The 14840-nt window shown below is 47.0% G+C and overlaps 2 protein-coding genes across 2 annotated transcripts; one reads left to right on the forward strand and one right to left on the reverse strand.

Moving 5' to 3' along the window:
- Window positions 1-647: 647 nt before the first annotated feature.
- Window positions 648-5505, reverse strand: p3h3 (prolyl 3-hydroxylase 3). Its single transcript, XM_061289813.1, has 16 exons — window positions 5175-5505; window positions 4506-4690; window positions 4219-4377; window positions 3931-4123; window positions 3730-3861; window positions 3340-3473; window positions 3088-3177; window positions 2967-3019; window positions 2814-2893; window positions 2605-2732; window positions 2410-2505; window positions 2198-2348; window positions 2014-2131; window positions 1802-1877; window positions 1154-1294; window positions 648-1061 (listed from the first exon to the last, which is right to left on the reverse strand). The coding sequence occupies exons 1-16, from the start codon at window positions 5446-5448 to the stop codon at window positions 897-899; spliced, it is 2175 nt and encodes a 724-aa protein (XP_061145797.1). The 5' UTR covers window positions 5449-5505; the 3' UTR covers window positions 648-896.
- Window positions 5506-7234: 1729 nt separating this feature from the next.
- Window positions 7235-14011, forward strand: phf1 (PHD finger protein 1). Its single transcript, XM_061289198.1, has 15 exons — window positions 7235-7640; window positions 7968-8046; window positions 8137-8218; window positions 8691-8777; window positions 9386-9480; window positions 9609-9757; window positions 9822-9917; window positions 10308-10376; window positions 10458-10581; window positions 10764-10831; window positions 10921-11052; window positions 11490-11568; window positions 11686-11801; window positions 11916-11984; window positions 12522-14011. The coding sequence occupies exons 2-15, from the start codon at window positions 7969-7971 to the stop codon at window positions 12802-12804; spliced, it is 1527 nt and encodes a 508-aa protein (XP_061145182.1). The 5' UTR covers window positions 7235-7640; window position 7968; the 3' UTR covers window positions 12805-14011.
- Window positions 14012-14840: the final 829 nt, after the last annotated feature.

Below are 14840 nucleotides of genomic sequence, written 5' to 3' on the forward strand. Positions count from 1 at the left end.
CTCTTAGGAGGTGTGGGGGTGGGGTGACATGAAGTTGGGTTGGGTGGGGTGGGGGGCGCTGGCTGAGAGCGTCACTTTGTCGAATGATTAAACCATCTTTCTCTCTCTGGCTGGATTACTATTCCATATTCTAAATGGGAGACTTTTTAAGCTTCATAAACAAATGCACTCATTTATGAAGAGATTAGCAGTAATCTCTCTATTTCTATCATCCCTCAAAGACCCCTCCCAATGTCTGTGTGTTTTTTTTTTTTTAATCGCTATTTGCCTTCTGCTGTCGGCCCTCGTGTAACTAATGGACACTTTTAACTGACTTCCTGGTTTGATACTTATACAACCCCCCCAACATTTGCTTGAGCCGAGATTAAAGACCTTGCAAAGTCCTTTTTATGCGTTTCATGCTTTTATAAATGCACTCAATTTATTTGAAGAGAAGGTCTGAAAAATTTAGTAGTGAAACGTGGAGCTATAGCTTCAAACTCTGGTTCACCTCTTAAATTGTCTGAGGCTAAAGCGGGCCCTGGTGACGTCCTCGGGCAAGACTCAGCCCAAATTGAAGTTTGGACAATTTGACTCATAAATCGCTCACATATTTTCCAAAAAACAGATTGTGAGGGAAACGGAAAGAAATGTACTCGCACACTGCAGAGGGTTACCAAAAGGAAAAAAAGTTTACTTTCCTCTTTAGTAAGTATAAATACAGTATTTACACACTCACTTTTCGAATAAATAATCACTGTGTCAAATGTCACTGAAAATGAAGAACGTTTGTTTTTGCGTAGAGATGATGGAGTGGCCATATAATTAGCAACACCTCAGAAAATTGGACATTGGTGTCAATTTATTGCGTTTGAAATCTTCACCACTAAATTTGGGTTTGAATGAGAGGCTCACATTCACAGTTCATCTTTCCCCGCCGTCACCCGTTCTCTCGCTCTGCCCTTGGCTGGCGCTTGGTTGCGAACGTTCCGAGGGGCGGGCGCTCCGCCGCCCTCCTTGTCGTCCTTCTCTGCCGCGCTCTCCCCATCAGGGGCCCACCCGTTCTCCACCTCCTCTCGCTCCTGCGGGGATGCGACAAAAAAAAGATATCATCACTTTCTTTGGAAAGAACAGTCCACCATATTTACATGGCTCTCTCAGTGTCCATGCTTACCATGTCTCTGTAGAGCTTCTCCTTGGTGAACCAGAGTGCCAGTGCGCATCGGCGACCTTTTGTCACCGCCGTAACGCCGTGCGGATTGATAGGTCCCGACGAGAAGCCCACCAGACGGCCGCACGTCGGTTTGACTTGAGCCTGCAAGGCGAGGCCACAAAATGTTTAGAATCTTGTTGTATGAACTGTAACCTGATTTTCACAACCACATTTTAATATTCACTTTAGGAACACTTGCATGTTTGATAATACATCCATTTTGTAAAGTCAGAATTCTGAATTTAGAATTGCAAGGCTTCGGTTTAGCACCAGAGTAGGCCATACAGCTCTGTGTTAGCATTAAGCTAGCTGACTTTTGTTAGACGAAATATGAGGTGAATATTTTGCTATGTAAAGTATAAAAAGTTTTATTCTTTTTTTTGTATGCTTTGTAGCGTTGACATCTACGCTAGTTTCCATTAGCCTAGCCATTTTGCATTGCTAATCCTAAACTAATTCTTGACATGCCATGCCTTGGTTCATGTTTAATTATACATGATACAAATTGAGTGTTATGAGTGTGTTTTACAAAAAACTTCAACCGGAAATAAGAAAGCGGGCCATCTTTTGGTTTCCTTGTTTCACCATAAACGGTTTGACAGTACTTACTGTGACTGTTTTGGCGTCCCTGTTGGTGAAGACCAATTCGCCACCGTCAAAGTCGTCATTCAGATAGAGGACAGCGCTACGCAGGGGAAATACAAAGTACATTTCAATTTGAGTGTCGAACAAATAATTTGCGGGATTGTTGTCGGTTATAATTGTAAATCTTCTAAGGATTGTTTTTGAAATGGCAAAAGCCAAAAAGTCCAAATGTGTACCTGAGGTCTCTGTGTATGAAGGCAGGCGGTTCTTTCCAACACTGCCTGGTGTCTGGCTCAAGAAGACAGTTGTCCACATGGACCGGGTGAGACAAGTCCATTCGGCCCTCTTGGTCCCCTGCAAACCAAAAAATACAGTTTTATTGTTTTGATTCAAATCTTGCATACTTATTCACCTACTTACCTGCAATGGCACTCCGACAGACGAGGTGCGTGAAGGCCACATAGAGTCCTGAAGGGCTCCTGAAGTAGGAATGAAGGAGGAGACGCGCTCGCTCCCCCAGCTCGTGCAGCAGCTTCGCGTCCGTTTGGTTGACCAGCCCGTCCTGAGCCAGCTGACGCAGGGGTGACGAAATCTCGTGTTGTGCTTTGTTTTGGATTTTGCTTTTGTCTCACCTTCACAGCTCGAAGCAAGGTCAGGCCGTCCAGCGTTTCATGAGGCGTATGTGGCGACCGTCGCCCCCGGTAACCGTCTCCTGCTGATGCAACGGCCTATTATGAGACCAGACAATCAACAAGGTGGGATAAGTAATTTACACTTGAGTTAAAACAGCAGATTTAAGGTCGAACCTCTGAACTGAACTGACTCACCGCTGCCAACTGCACCATCCTGTCACACTCCTTCTCAGTCATGACTCCGTCCAGAACCACCCGGTTGGTGCCGTTGAGAAGCAGTTCGTCCATGGTGATGGTCACACCCACCTGACGGACTGGACCACCTGCAGAAAATCAACCAGGGGGACGCATGAGTTTAAAAAAAAAAATCTCAATTGATTCCAATTAGAAGGTGCGTGTTGAACCTGCAAAGAAGCCGCTGTCGTCCACCTCCTCTTGTTGTTCTTCCTCGTTAGGTCTTGCGATCATCTTCTCCTTCTCAGCTCTAAGAAACACGAGTTGTATCATCGTCGACTTTTGCTTGAGTTGTTTTTCCCCCAACTTGTGAGCTGTCTTACTTCCATGTTTCCCTCAGGGATTCTGGGACGATATCCTCAGGTGTCCAAAGATCCTGCACAGGACACACATAACTTTTAAAAGCTCCCCCTAAGCAAATGAAAGTTCATGATGAAGACCTACTGGGTCAATGAATGTGTAATTTAGGTTCTCCATGCCAAAATAGAGAAGCTCCTTCTCCTGCAACGAGCGTTTGACATAGTGGACGATCTCCTGTAGACATGTACGAGACAAAAATGAGACAAATCTTTCCCACTATGCTTTCCTCCCACATCCAAAACATTTTCAGACTTGAACTCTCCCTCTTGACCAAAGTCAGCTCCGATCGGACAAGCATGTAGAAAAAGGATGTGACCATTGGTGTGGAGGCTTTACCTGAGCAGGCTGTGACTCATTGTCTCCCCCTAGTGTCTCTTGGTAGAGCTGCAAATTGTCTATGGAGTCCTTGTCTGAGGGGTAAAAGAGCAGCAGGGAACGAAGCGTCTGCACGGCGCCTCTCACATCTCCAGCTGAAGACAGGATGCGCAAATATTGGAGTAATCCCAGTAGTCCAATCTTTGTAGTTTCCAATAGCTGCCACCGGATGGCAGCAAAGCACTACTTTACTTTTAGTAGACATGGCTATGGCTGACTCAATGAAGCAGCTCCCCCTCGATTTAACTGTCCCTTAGCACCAAGATGCCACAAGATAGCCGCAAAGTAAAACTTTATCTTAAAAAAGTTAGTTGTTCGGTCTTTGAGGCATTTGCAAAGGCTAACACGGACCTTTAAACTGCGCAATGTGCAGGTGTTCCAGCTGAGTGGGCAGCAAGTCGTTCTGAGAGGAGATCCTGCCGGGACGCATGGACACCTGAGTTATGCACGACTGCTGGCACGATAACAGCGAGAGGGAAAGAACTGAAAATAAAAAAGTTGTGTTCAGGTAAGTGTTTTATTTCATTCGACAAGTCACTTGCGTGTGTGTACCTGCGGCCTTCTCGAAGACCCCGTCAACGCTGTCCACTCCCCGGTCCTCGGGCAGGCACTGTGCAGCCACCACGCATTGCACCCTGCACTCGTCGATGTGACGCAGCGTTTCGTTCAGGCACGTTCGCCACGCGGCCACCGCCTGCGTCCACTCGGACGCTTCCTCGTGCTGGACGGCCGAATCGTACAGAAACTGCACACAACCAGACCATCATTTGTTCAACGTGCAGCTTGCATCTAGGCCCTTTTAGAGCGTCAAAGCACATTGTTCTTCTTCTTCTTCCTCACCCAGTGCTTCTCGCTGTCCATCTCCCGGTCGTAGAAGGCGTCGTCGGTCACTTCCTCCATCCTTCGGTACTTCTCGATGTTGTTCCTCATCTCCAGGTGAGTAGGATTAGCCACAAAGTATGTCTGGGCTGCCGCTGCTGCTTTCTTCAGTTTCTCCATCTGACGACAATATTGTAAAACTTTTTATTCATATCTACAGAAAGCAATGCAACAAAGAGTAATAGACTGATCTGAAGGGAAGGGGTTAGTCTCCAGCAACTAGCAACCATTTGCAATTGGTCACCCACCTTATAGTATGTAACCTGCAGAAAGTTGTAGACGTTGCGGCTGCCGAACTCGTAATCGATGTCCGTGGAAACGGGTAGCTGTCCCACATGGCTGACCGAGCGTCCCACGCAGAATCTCAAGCACTCTGCCTTCTTCTGCACCCAGTCCAGGGCAAAAAGGTCCCACAGGCTCCCCTCCTCAGTGTCTGACAATACAGAGAAGCGGTGACAACAGGCATCTTTGACGTTCTTCGCAGAGGATGAAGAATATATGCCCGTGAGTATTATTACTATACATGTGTTACTCCACAAAAAAACTTGTATGTTGGGTTTCTTGTATCTCAAAGAAGCAGTGTATTATCCTTTATATGACAGATAACTACTATTTGAATTGAGGAAAAGATGACCATGAGGGTCAGGTTTAGCTTCATTTGACATCTGAGATTTATGTATTTGTGTCTTTGTGCACCGAGCTATGCCAGACACGTATAGTGACAGTACTCTGCCATGAGGTGATGATTGAGTCCACTTTTTGTTTTGTTTGGTGGTGTGCCGTTTATTATTATTATTGTTTTTCTGATGTAAAATGTGTGCACTGGCTCAATAAGAGTTGGGAAACGTTGACGTAGATATGATAACTCACGATTGTGCCAAGACCAGAACATTATTTTATGACTGTGGCTTACGTACCTAGTTTTTGGAGTGCATCTTCTCCCGTTGCTCCACATTCCTCATAACACTGTCGTCGGACTTTAAACAGAGCCTCCTTGGTCACAATGGACTTCTCAATCATCTCCGCAGCCTTCGCCCAATGCCCGTTGAAATACGAACGCACTCCTGAGTAGTACAAAAAGTCATACGGCTGCAGCAACGACGAAACGCCGTCCGCATTGGCCGATCCCGCGCATAGAAAAATAACTTGCGACGCCACGTATACAGCGAAGAGGTCGGGTCGAAGCGCCATGGTTTCGCACAAGAGGATAGACCAAGTCGGTGAGAAAGTTAGGGAAGGGGGTGGAACCTGCAGTACCGCCGGTGGCCAGTTGGGGGACGCAGTGTACAGGCGCAACAGCCATTGCCGTAACGTTCATAAAACGGAATCAATCACACTCGGCAATGCAGTGTAATAACCACCAAAGTAGCAAAGTGTAAGTGTAATAGACTAGTAAAAAGGAGAAAATGAAAGATGTAATCTAATAATTTACGTAAAATCTCTGCTTTTGAAATTTGCTTTTCCATTTGGGGAGGTCAGATTTTTTGTAATGTTTTTTTGTAGGTATTACGGTAACAAAATATGTATACAGTTTTTTTTAAACGCTCTTGGTTAGGGATTGTAATAATAACTGCAGATATTTAGATTAGTGGAAAGTTAAAAATGCTTCACAATAACGTAATATGTGCAAAAAAAAAGCTATTAACCACAGTCTTTCCATTCGAACTGGACGCGTATATTGTAACAGTTTGTGTACGTGTGTGTGTGTGTGTGTGCGTGTGTGCGTGTGTGCGTGTGTGCGTGTGTGTGTGTGTGTGTGTGTGTGTGTGTGTGTGTGTGTGTGTGTGTGTGTGTGTGTGTGTGTGTGTGTGTGTGTGTGTGTGTGTGTGTGGAGAGGGTCAATTTGGAAAGGTAAAATTCTGAAAATTTCTCTCGGTATTCAGAGGGAAACCAAAACAAAGGTGACAGTAAAATTACAAGAAAGTGTGTCTTCTCAAAAGGAATTTATCTTTAAATTGGTCCCAAGTCCCAACAATTCGAAGGTGATCGTTTTAGTCATGGAATTGTCATCATCATGTGAGTGATTAAGTTAAAAAAAAAAAAAAAAAAAGATTAGTCAGTGTTTAAAAAAGCTTTTTTTTGAGTCTATCAATCAACTTGAAATGAGCATTTTCTTCACGTAGCATGCACTCCTCCTGGTGGACACATTTTGAATTGCAGGAAAAAGACCACCATGAGAGAAGGTGCTGGCAGCCGGGGGCCATTTTGAAACGCCACTTTCCACTATGCTGCCCGTTTGCCAATACGAAGAAAATCTCAAATCTCACAGCACGCCACCAAAACGTGATTTAGGCAAGCAGCTTCAACCTGTCACTACTTTTCACCCATATGCATTCAAATATAAACAAAAGCTACACTCGTCAAGATTTTCAAAGAGTGAAGTGAAATTCATCCACTTCCACAACACACCTCAAAATGATCTTTTCAAAATGTACTAATAGCCCACCAGACATTTTTTATGTCCTGAAATGCGTAAATCCTCCTTAATCAATTGTTCAGCAAAAAAGTTGAAAATGTCATTTGGATGTTTCACACCACTGTGGATAAAAACATCTATTGGGGGTATAATTGATATCGAATGTGCTGAGAACAATCTATAAGGTCACACCATGGAGTTTTGGGTCAAATGCTATTCAGGTGTGTTATCCATCCACAGGAGACAAATAATGATGTAATTTTCCGGGGGCATCCCTCCCTGCAGCCCAACTTCCAGGCAGCCCCGGCAATTAACGAGGTGTTTCAAGACTCCCTAATTGGCTGCCTAATTGACCGTTTAGAGGTTTGCACGCTGCCGCCTACCCCCCCACCCCTCGCCCCGCCCATCCCGAAATCTTGCCATTCGCCACCATTATTATCATGATCATCATCATGCCCCAATTTGGGGGGGTCTGTCCACCCGTCACCGAGCAGCCTCCCCCTTCTATCTGTATCTGCCTCCCTCTCTATCTCCGTGTTTTATGTCTGCGTCACAACAAGTCGTTCAGTGAGAGACAGCGAGAGAGAGGAGGGGGAGGAGGAGGAAGATGGCGTCTCTGGCGGCTTGATATACGCTGGCAGTTGCTTGCTCAGAATAAAACAGCGAAGGCGATCGGTAACGCTGAGGCAAAAAAGAAAACGAAATAAAAAAGAAACATAAAGGAGAGCGGCAGAAAGCAAGGCGGCAGAGGAGGCATGCTGGCTTCCTAGTTGCTCTTCCTCCTCTTGACTGACACTTGCACGCATGCACAGGCAGCGGTGAAGAAGAAGCTGCTGCTGCTGATGATGATGATGAAGATGATGATGCACACGTAGCCTGGCCGCGAATCGGCGTGACCCCGACGGGAAGGAAGGAAGGAAGGACGGACGGAAGGAAATAGGAAGGAAGGAGTTGGACTTGACAGAAGGTAGGCAAGTTTTGCTGCTGCTGAAAGTGGACGGCAGCGGCGGTCATCATGAGCCACTTTGGCATCGTTGCTTGTTTCGCTCGCTCACGTGTGCGCTCGTCTTCTTGCTCACCTATAAAAAAAAAAAAAAAAAAAAGGTAAAGGGAGGGAGAAGAGCCGTTTAACCCCACTGACGACGTATCCAAAACGGGGTGGGGGGGGGGGGTGTAAACACCTCATCTTCCTCTTCTTCCTCCCGGCCATATCCTTCCCTCATTCAAGTGGGGAGCGCATAAATCCCATTTTCCATTTGCACATCTGTGAGTGTGCGTGTGTCGGTGGGCTTAGGATGGGGGGAGTGAGCGAGGGTGACGACGTGCTGGCCAGATGGAGCGACGGGCTCCTCTACCTGGGCAACGTCAAGCGGGTAAGTGCGTTCTCGTGTACCCTTTTGCCTATTTGAAGCCTGACGCTTTGTGTCAATCCCCCCCTCCCCCGACTAATCGACCCATCTCAGGTAGACACCGTCAAGCAATGCTGCCTGGTCAGGTTTGAGGACAACTCCGAGTTCTGGGTCCTGAGAAAAGACATCCACTCCTGTGAGGAAAACTCTTCTGTCAGTCCAAAATCACATTTGCAAGAATATGTTGTGCACGGCCCCACTCAGCCAAAAACGGTATTGTGACGAACGGCTGGCATCGCATGTCGTCCGTCTCAGGGGCTGCCATCTTGTTTTGGACCTGTCGACTGAAATTGGCGTCAACGTCACGAGCTCTTCCTCGGAAAACCAGTAAACTGTGTGACGTTTGCAATACGAGCCTGAGGCCACTTTGACCTCATTTGTAGTCACCAGCAGAGGGCGCACTGAGATGGATGTAAAAAAAAAACATCACAATGTTGCCCTTTGACTGGGAGGGGGGGAATCCCCTTTGACTGGGGGGGGGGGGAATCCCCAACATATTCGTCAAAAGAAAATGTTGCCCAAGCCGGAGCTTCAATTTGCGCTTTTGATGAAGGATAAGAAGGATAACAAATTGTTGTAGCCCTTATTTTCCTTTTCTTCTCATGCAGTCGCAGCCGGCGAGGAAGACGTTTGCTGTATCTGCGAGGCCCCGCCTCTTAAAGAACCCCTCGTAAATTGTCTGAAATGTCGCCATGGTAAGGAGGAGCACCTCATCACGCACCGTCATCTTGCTCCTGCACCGACCTTGACGATCTGACTCGGAAAGGAAAATAAACAAGGCGCCGTCATAAATGATCTATGCGCGTCCCTTGCAGAAACGTCGTAGTGACTGGAAGGCAAGCCAATGACATATTTTGGGGGGAAAAGGCATTAGCGGAAAAAGATACGAGGTGCCGAGTCGGAATCTTGATTGACGTGTGATTGATGGCGGTGCTTGGCCCAATACCCAGCATTCTTTGCGTGACTCCTTTCAAGAAAAATGTCTGCGCTGAAAAGCATAGACAGCCCAAATAAATCAGACGCCATCTTGAATGTGGCAAAGATGGAAATAACCAAAATGGCAAGAATGAGGTCCAAATTCCCCCAATGATCAAAATAAAGGCAGGGAACAAGCTAAGATTTTTTTCCATCTGACAATCATGGCTGCTCGTGTGCGTGCGTGCCCGTTGAGCTCAAAAGAGCTGCCTCTGCCAGGACGCAAATGGAGTGGTAAAGCGATGCGTGGCGGCGCAACAGGGGCTGTGCCCTTGCGCAAAATGTCAAAGGCCTCCCTCTCACCTCCCTCCCTCCCTCCCTCCCGCAGGTTATCACGCCGAGTGCCACACGCCCAGCATCGAGCCCGAAGCCGACGACGAATCCTGGATCTGTCGCCAGTGCGTCTTTGCCGTGGCAACCAAGGTCGCAAATAGAAACCGTATTATCGTGGCGGTCGGCCCTCGCTATTTGCTAACTCCCACAATGGATAGTTCTGGTATGACTGAGCGTCCGGCCACTAACACCCCGTCCTGAAATCCCGCCCTCCCCAGAGAGGGGGTGCCATTAAACGTGGCCGCTTTGCTCGCCTGATGCACTCCATGAAGCTGCGGTTGCCGTATCAGCTGACGTCTTTGGACTGGGACGCGCAGCACCTGTCCAATCAGCAGCAGTGTTACTGCTACTGCGCCGGACCCGGAGAGTGAGTGAGGCCGTACGGCAAATTCTGACGCACGCAAGGAACTGAAAGTTTGTTTCTCGTGCAGGTGGAACCTGAAGATGCTTCAGTGCGGAAGCTGCGGCCAGTGGTTCCACGAGGCCTGCACGCAGTGTCTAAGCAAGCCTATCCTCTACGGCGACCGGTAAGTCCCTTCCCACGCGACGTTAAGCTAGCAACAGAGCTAAAACCGTATCACAATAACGCTACAGAGGGGCGTGTTTCATTTGCACTCTGCCGCGTGACTTTCAGCCCATAGAAGGGCTGCTGCTCGGCAATGTTGTTGCCATGTCAACCGAGATCCGGCGTCAGTCACTCGCATGATTTTTTGAAATGGCAGAAAAACAGCTGAGCTTTGGCTTGAGCACCCAACGATGCTTTTATTGAATTATTTTGTCGACGCACGGGTTGCGAGAACGCAAACCTGGCTCCAAACCGGAAGTGGATTGACATCAGTTCCATTCCAATATCATGCTTGGAGGGTTTCCTCTTTGCTTTGCAATTGTTTTGACTGTTTTCTTTGCATTTGTTTCAGGTTTTATCAGTTCCAGTGCTCAGTGTGTAATAAAGGACCCGAAACAGTCAAAAGACTCCCCATGACCTGGTGACGACAGAACATTTGATAGCCACGCATGTCGCGTGCAAAGCGGCTCACTTTCTTTCTCTTTCTTCGTTCCCAATGCAGGGTGGACTTGGCCCACTTGGTGCTCTACCACCTGTCCCTGTGCTGCAAGAGAAAATACTTTGATTTTGACCATGAAATCTTGTCCTTCACCAACGAGAACTGGGACTCGTTGCTCCTGGGCGAGGTACTGCGAATCCTCCGCTTAAAAGCACCATGATGAAATCGGACGAAATTTGGTTTTTGCAACACGGGCCCGAAGCCCATTAGCTGTCATTAATGTCGAATTCAAAGCATTCTAGAGTGCAAAGTTGACAGAAGCTTAAAAAGAGAAAGCAGAGCCGTTTTTTTTTCTTTTTCTTTGCATAGCTCTCTGATACACCAAGGCAAGAGCGATGTCACAATCTCCTCAACGCACTCAACTCCCAAAAGGACCGGTGAGATAGCCACAAATTCCGTGCCTTCAAATGCCTTTGTCGGCTTATTTCATTCTTTTGTGTCATACGTCAAATATTTTCCCGCACAGGTTTGTCTCTGGAAAAGAAATCAAGAAGAAGAAGTGTCTTTTTGGTCTTCAGGTTCGAGCGCCGCCGCCGCTGTTGTCCGATTCGTCGCCCCTCATCACTGAGCCGCCCATCAGCATTTCCCATCGCAGAAGGTCAGCGTCTTGTTTGCTCACAAAACTGACAGCAATCGTTCAATCCGACTAAGCTAGCAAAGAATAAATAAATAAATAAATAAATAAATAAATAAATAAATAAATAAATAAATAAATAAATAAATAAATAAATAAATAAATAAATAAATAAATAAATAAATAAATAAATAAATAAATAAATAAATAAATAAATAAATAAGCGTTGCTCAATTTGTCCACCAGAGGGTGCACTGGCCCCCACTTCCATTCCGCTCTCTTTTTTTCTCTTGCACTGCCACGAATTGGATGTTTTACTTTTGTGGCTACAGGGCGACATCTACATCCATTTTTGGAAAAGTTTGTGTGCTGTGACGAGTCATAAGAACCATCAAAAAGTGGACTCATATTTGTCGAGAATTTCCCGATTTCTCATTTGCATCCTTATTGTTACGTTTCAGCCCGCCGTCGCTGCCGTGTCAGAGGAGGCCACCTGCACCCGAATCACGTAAATCAAAGCGGCGCATCACCGAGACACAGGTCAGTGTCCAAACGAGCTTTCAATCGGTCCGGCGCCGCCGGTTTGGCTCGCCACGATCGGTAGCAAATGATGATGCCGACCACGTGGCGGCATCTCGCTTTGTCTCCGGCGTCCAGGCTTGTCCGCCGCCCGTTCCGTCCAACGCAGTGGAGCCGCTGCCATTTTGCCACGGCTACGCGGGAGGAGACGGCCTGTATGCGCCTGCAAAGTCCCAGGAAGAACTCCATCTGAGGTGACGCGTGCTGGCTGTCATTTTGGTTTTTTTGCTTTGAATTGGAGCGGTTAAAAAATTGCGTAAAGGCTTTTTCAGAGGCTCACAAAGTGGTGCCTACTTTTTCTTGCACAGTTCTCCCCCCAAGCGGATGTACGCCCTCTACCACACGGCGCTCGCCAGAGGTCTGCATCACTCCAGCAGGTTGTTGCTCTTCAGAAAGCGGTCTGCTTGGCAATTCTTTCATTCGTCCGCAACGCATTCGCAATCAAAGCAAGCCGCATTTGCGCCCACATCAAATTCAGCTTCTCGATAAGAAATGTTTTGCCTTTTCGGCAAAGCAGATTGATTGTCTTTGGGTTCAGTCAAAAGAAGATGATTGCAAACAATCGCCGTTTGGCTGGTTTTCTGACAGATTCGGCTTCAGCTGCACGTTAGTCAGTTAGCGCTGCAAATAAACAGGCAATGACTTTTTCCAGTTTCCTGGTTTGGCATCAGTCGCCCAAAAAAAAAAAGCCAAAATGTTGATGATAGCTTTCCAAAGTCTAAGCCGAGGTTTGCAAATGTCGATCGGCTTTCACGAATGACTTACAGAAAAGGCCGTTGACAGGCTGAGGGTTTGAAATATACTCATTGAAGTGAATCGTAGATGCGAATCGTTGTGGGTGAACTTGACAGTGGACCGGTTGCGGACGAACGGCTAAATTGTATTTCCTCTCCTCCTTCGATTGGTGCGGCCAGCACGGAGGACGGCCGCCGAGTAGCTCCGCCCTGCTTTCCGTACCCGCTCAACTCCAGCGAGCGCCTGCACCAGCCGGGACACAAGCAAGCGGAAGACCTCCTGCTGTGCGACTCGCCGCCTTGCCCCCTGCCGGGTGGGGCTGGAAGCCCGGACGGGGCGCACGACGGGCGGCTCCCCAGGAGCTGGGGCGGAGGCGAGGCGGTCAGAATCCTGGCCAGACGCGTCACGCCCGATGGGAAGGTGCAGTACCTGGTGGAGTGGGACAACGTGGGCTTGTACTGATCCCCGAGAGAAGAGGAGGCAAAACGCAGGTTGCTCGGGCCCGGCGGTGCGCTCGTGTGGGCCGCTGCGATTAGAACCTTTGACCGGTTGCCTTTTGGGGGAGCCGCGGCCCCGCCAGGGCGCTTCGCTTTCACAGAGACTTCAAAAGCTGGTTGGTTCCGTCTTGGATAGTGGTGCCTTGAGCTATGAGTTGAGTTGGCTGGGAACACAAAACACACCCGTCTCAAAACATTTTTCAGCCTTTAATCCGGGTGGCAGCCATACCCCCAAAACACAACATAAAAAGTTGTCGTCTTTTTGAACCAGAAAATTAGCACTCTGATATTATGCCTGATAAAAGACATGTCAGAATGGCATTGTTTCATAGCCTGTAAATGGAATTCAACTGGTTTTGACACACTTTGGCTCAAATGGAGACTCCGAAATATTCGTCGTTCTTTGCAAAACATAACCAATATATGCCTGTGCATATTACTTTGATCTGTCTAAGTGCGTGTATTGCGTCACAACTATGCGGTGCCCAAAGGTTTATAAAACTACCAGGCAGATGCTAGTCCTTAGCCCATCTATGACATTTTCCATTCAGTGTTAGCATTAAGCTAACAGAACTCAAGTAATTCAGAACAAAAAAGGACCGATCAGTTTTTCCCATTGAAATGAATGGAAATGCAAGTTGTCCGTTCCAGATTCCCCCATCCCTCCACCATGGAAAAAACATTTTTGTAATGGGTTTTGATGTAATGATTAAAAATAGCACTCTACACACATGCATGTCACACAAAGTATCGACAGATGATCAATTATTGCAATCATCTGTAGTACAAGTGACGTAATAATTTGCTGTCCAGCAAAGCGAATGAGTTTCGAATCTCCAACAAACTTCATAAAATCGAGGACCCCCCCCAATGCTAAAATATACCCCAAGTCATCTGGCACAGTTCTCGCATTGGATTTTGTCACCAAGCGATTGTAGCTTTCTTAACTAATATTTGAGACATGTTGGTCACTGCTAATCAGATGTCAGTCTTAAGTCTATGAAATGATTCTAATTGGGCAGCCACATTATTATTTTGCATTCGGGACGGAGAAGGGCCTGCAATGGTGTGGAATGTATTTTGTGTGTTTTTTAATGCTATGTTTGTACGGTCAAGTGCTCGTTTTAGCTGGTTCTCTCAAAACAAGGAAGGAGGGAATAAAGACGCACATGTTCTGGAGATAAAAGTTGCGTATTTATTTGAAGTGAAGTCTAAATTGTGAAACGGGGTGTTGCTACTATTGACCACTGGGCGGCGACAACACTTCAACTCTTCAACCAAAGCACGATGCTGCATTTTGGTCCCTCCGCGAAGTGAAATACTCATCCATAGAGCTTTTTTTGGGGAATAATGCCTGTTGAAAAAAGACACATAACGTCTGTCATTTTTTAAAACTGAGTTACACGTATAAATACATATAGACGGTTTGAAGAAATTACAGTCGCCGTTGAAGTTGTTTTGTGCTAGACTTGTCTGTTGAAGGCGCACTTTCCCACGTTCAGAGAAGGCAACACTCCATAATCGAAAGACACCATTTTGGCTCTTTGGTTTCCCCGGATGCGCTTCCGAAATGGAAGTTCCGGTCGTCAGTCAGGCACCCAAAGGAGACAAGACGTGATTTGTGTCTTTGAAAGGCCCGCAGACAGAAAAATGCTTTTGAGTTTGTTGATCAACCGTAGAGGAAGAAAAAGAAAATACCTTGGAGTATGGCTCCTCCGAGCATGATACAATTGGACCGTTTTTCTGGTGCGGCGGCCCAATTGGAGGCGCTAATTGGGGCCTTTAAACAAGTCGCCTCCTTCTTTCTCATCAGCTTAGCTTGCTCTTAGCCGCTAGTCCAAAATTAAACAGCAACTCCTAAAGTGGACAATACGAATCTTATGTAGAGTTTGTTGGTTATTTTCGGAAAAACTTAATCTATGCGCATGCGCAGTTGGTTGCGTTTCTCCGGAATCCATTGCAGATTTGCCAAGACACGCCCCCGCTGTAATGAGTGGTTGC

This window comes from Syngnathus typhle, linkage group LG10 (genome assembly GCF_033458585.1).
Source record: "Syngnathus typhle isolate RoL2023-S1 ecotype Sweden linkage group LG10, RoL_Styp_1.0, whole genome shotgun sequence".
In the NCBI taxonomy this organism is placed as follows: domain Eukaryota; kingdom Metazoa; phylum Chordata; class Actinopteri; order Syngnathiformes; family Syngnathidae; genus Syngnathus; species Syngnathus typhle.

Excerpts from the sequence above, each read along its gene's own strand:
- phf1 (XM_061289198.1), top strand. The coding sequence starts at position 7,969 with ATGGGGGGAGTGAGCGAGGGTGACGACGTGCTGGCCAGATGGAGCGAC. Across the intron at positions 8,219-8,690 it reads GAGAAAAGACATCCACTCCT|TCGCAGCCGGCGAGGAAGAC; the intron begins GTGAGGAAAACT and ends CTTCTCATGCAG. Across the intron at positions 9,481-9,608 it reads TCTTTGCCGTGGCAACCAAG|AGAGGGGGTGCCATTAAACG; the intron begins GTCGCAAATAGA and ends CGCCCTCCCCAG.
- p3h3 (XM_061289813.1), bottom strand. The coding sequence starts at position 5,448 with ATGGCGCTTCGACCCGACCTCTTCGCTGTATACGTGGCGTCGCAAGTT. Across the intron at positions 3,862-3,930 it reads GGTCTTCGAGAAGGCCGCAG|TTCTTTCCCTCTCGCTGTTA; the intron begins GTACACACACGC and ends TTTTATTTTCAG. Across the intron at positions 2,349-2,409 it reads CCTTGCTTCGAGCTGTGAAG|CTGGCTCAGGACGGGCTGGT; the intron begins GTGAGACAAAAG and ends CCCCTGCGTCAG.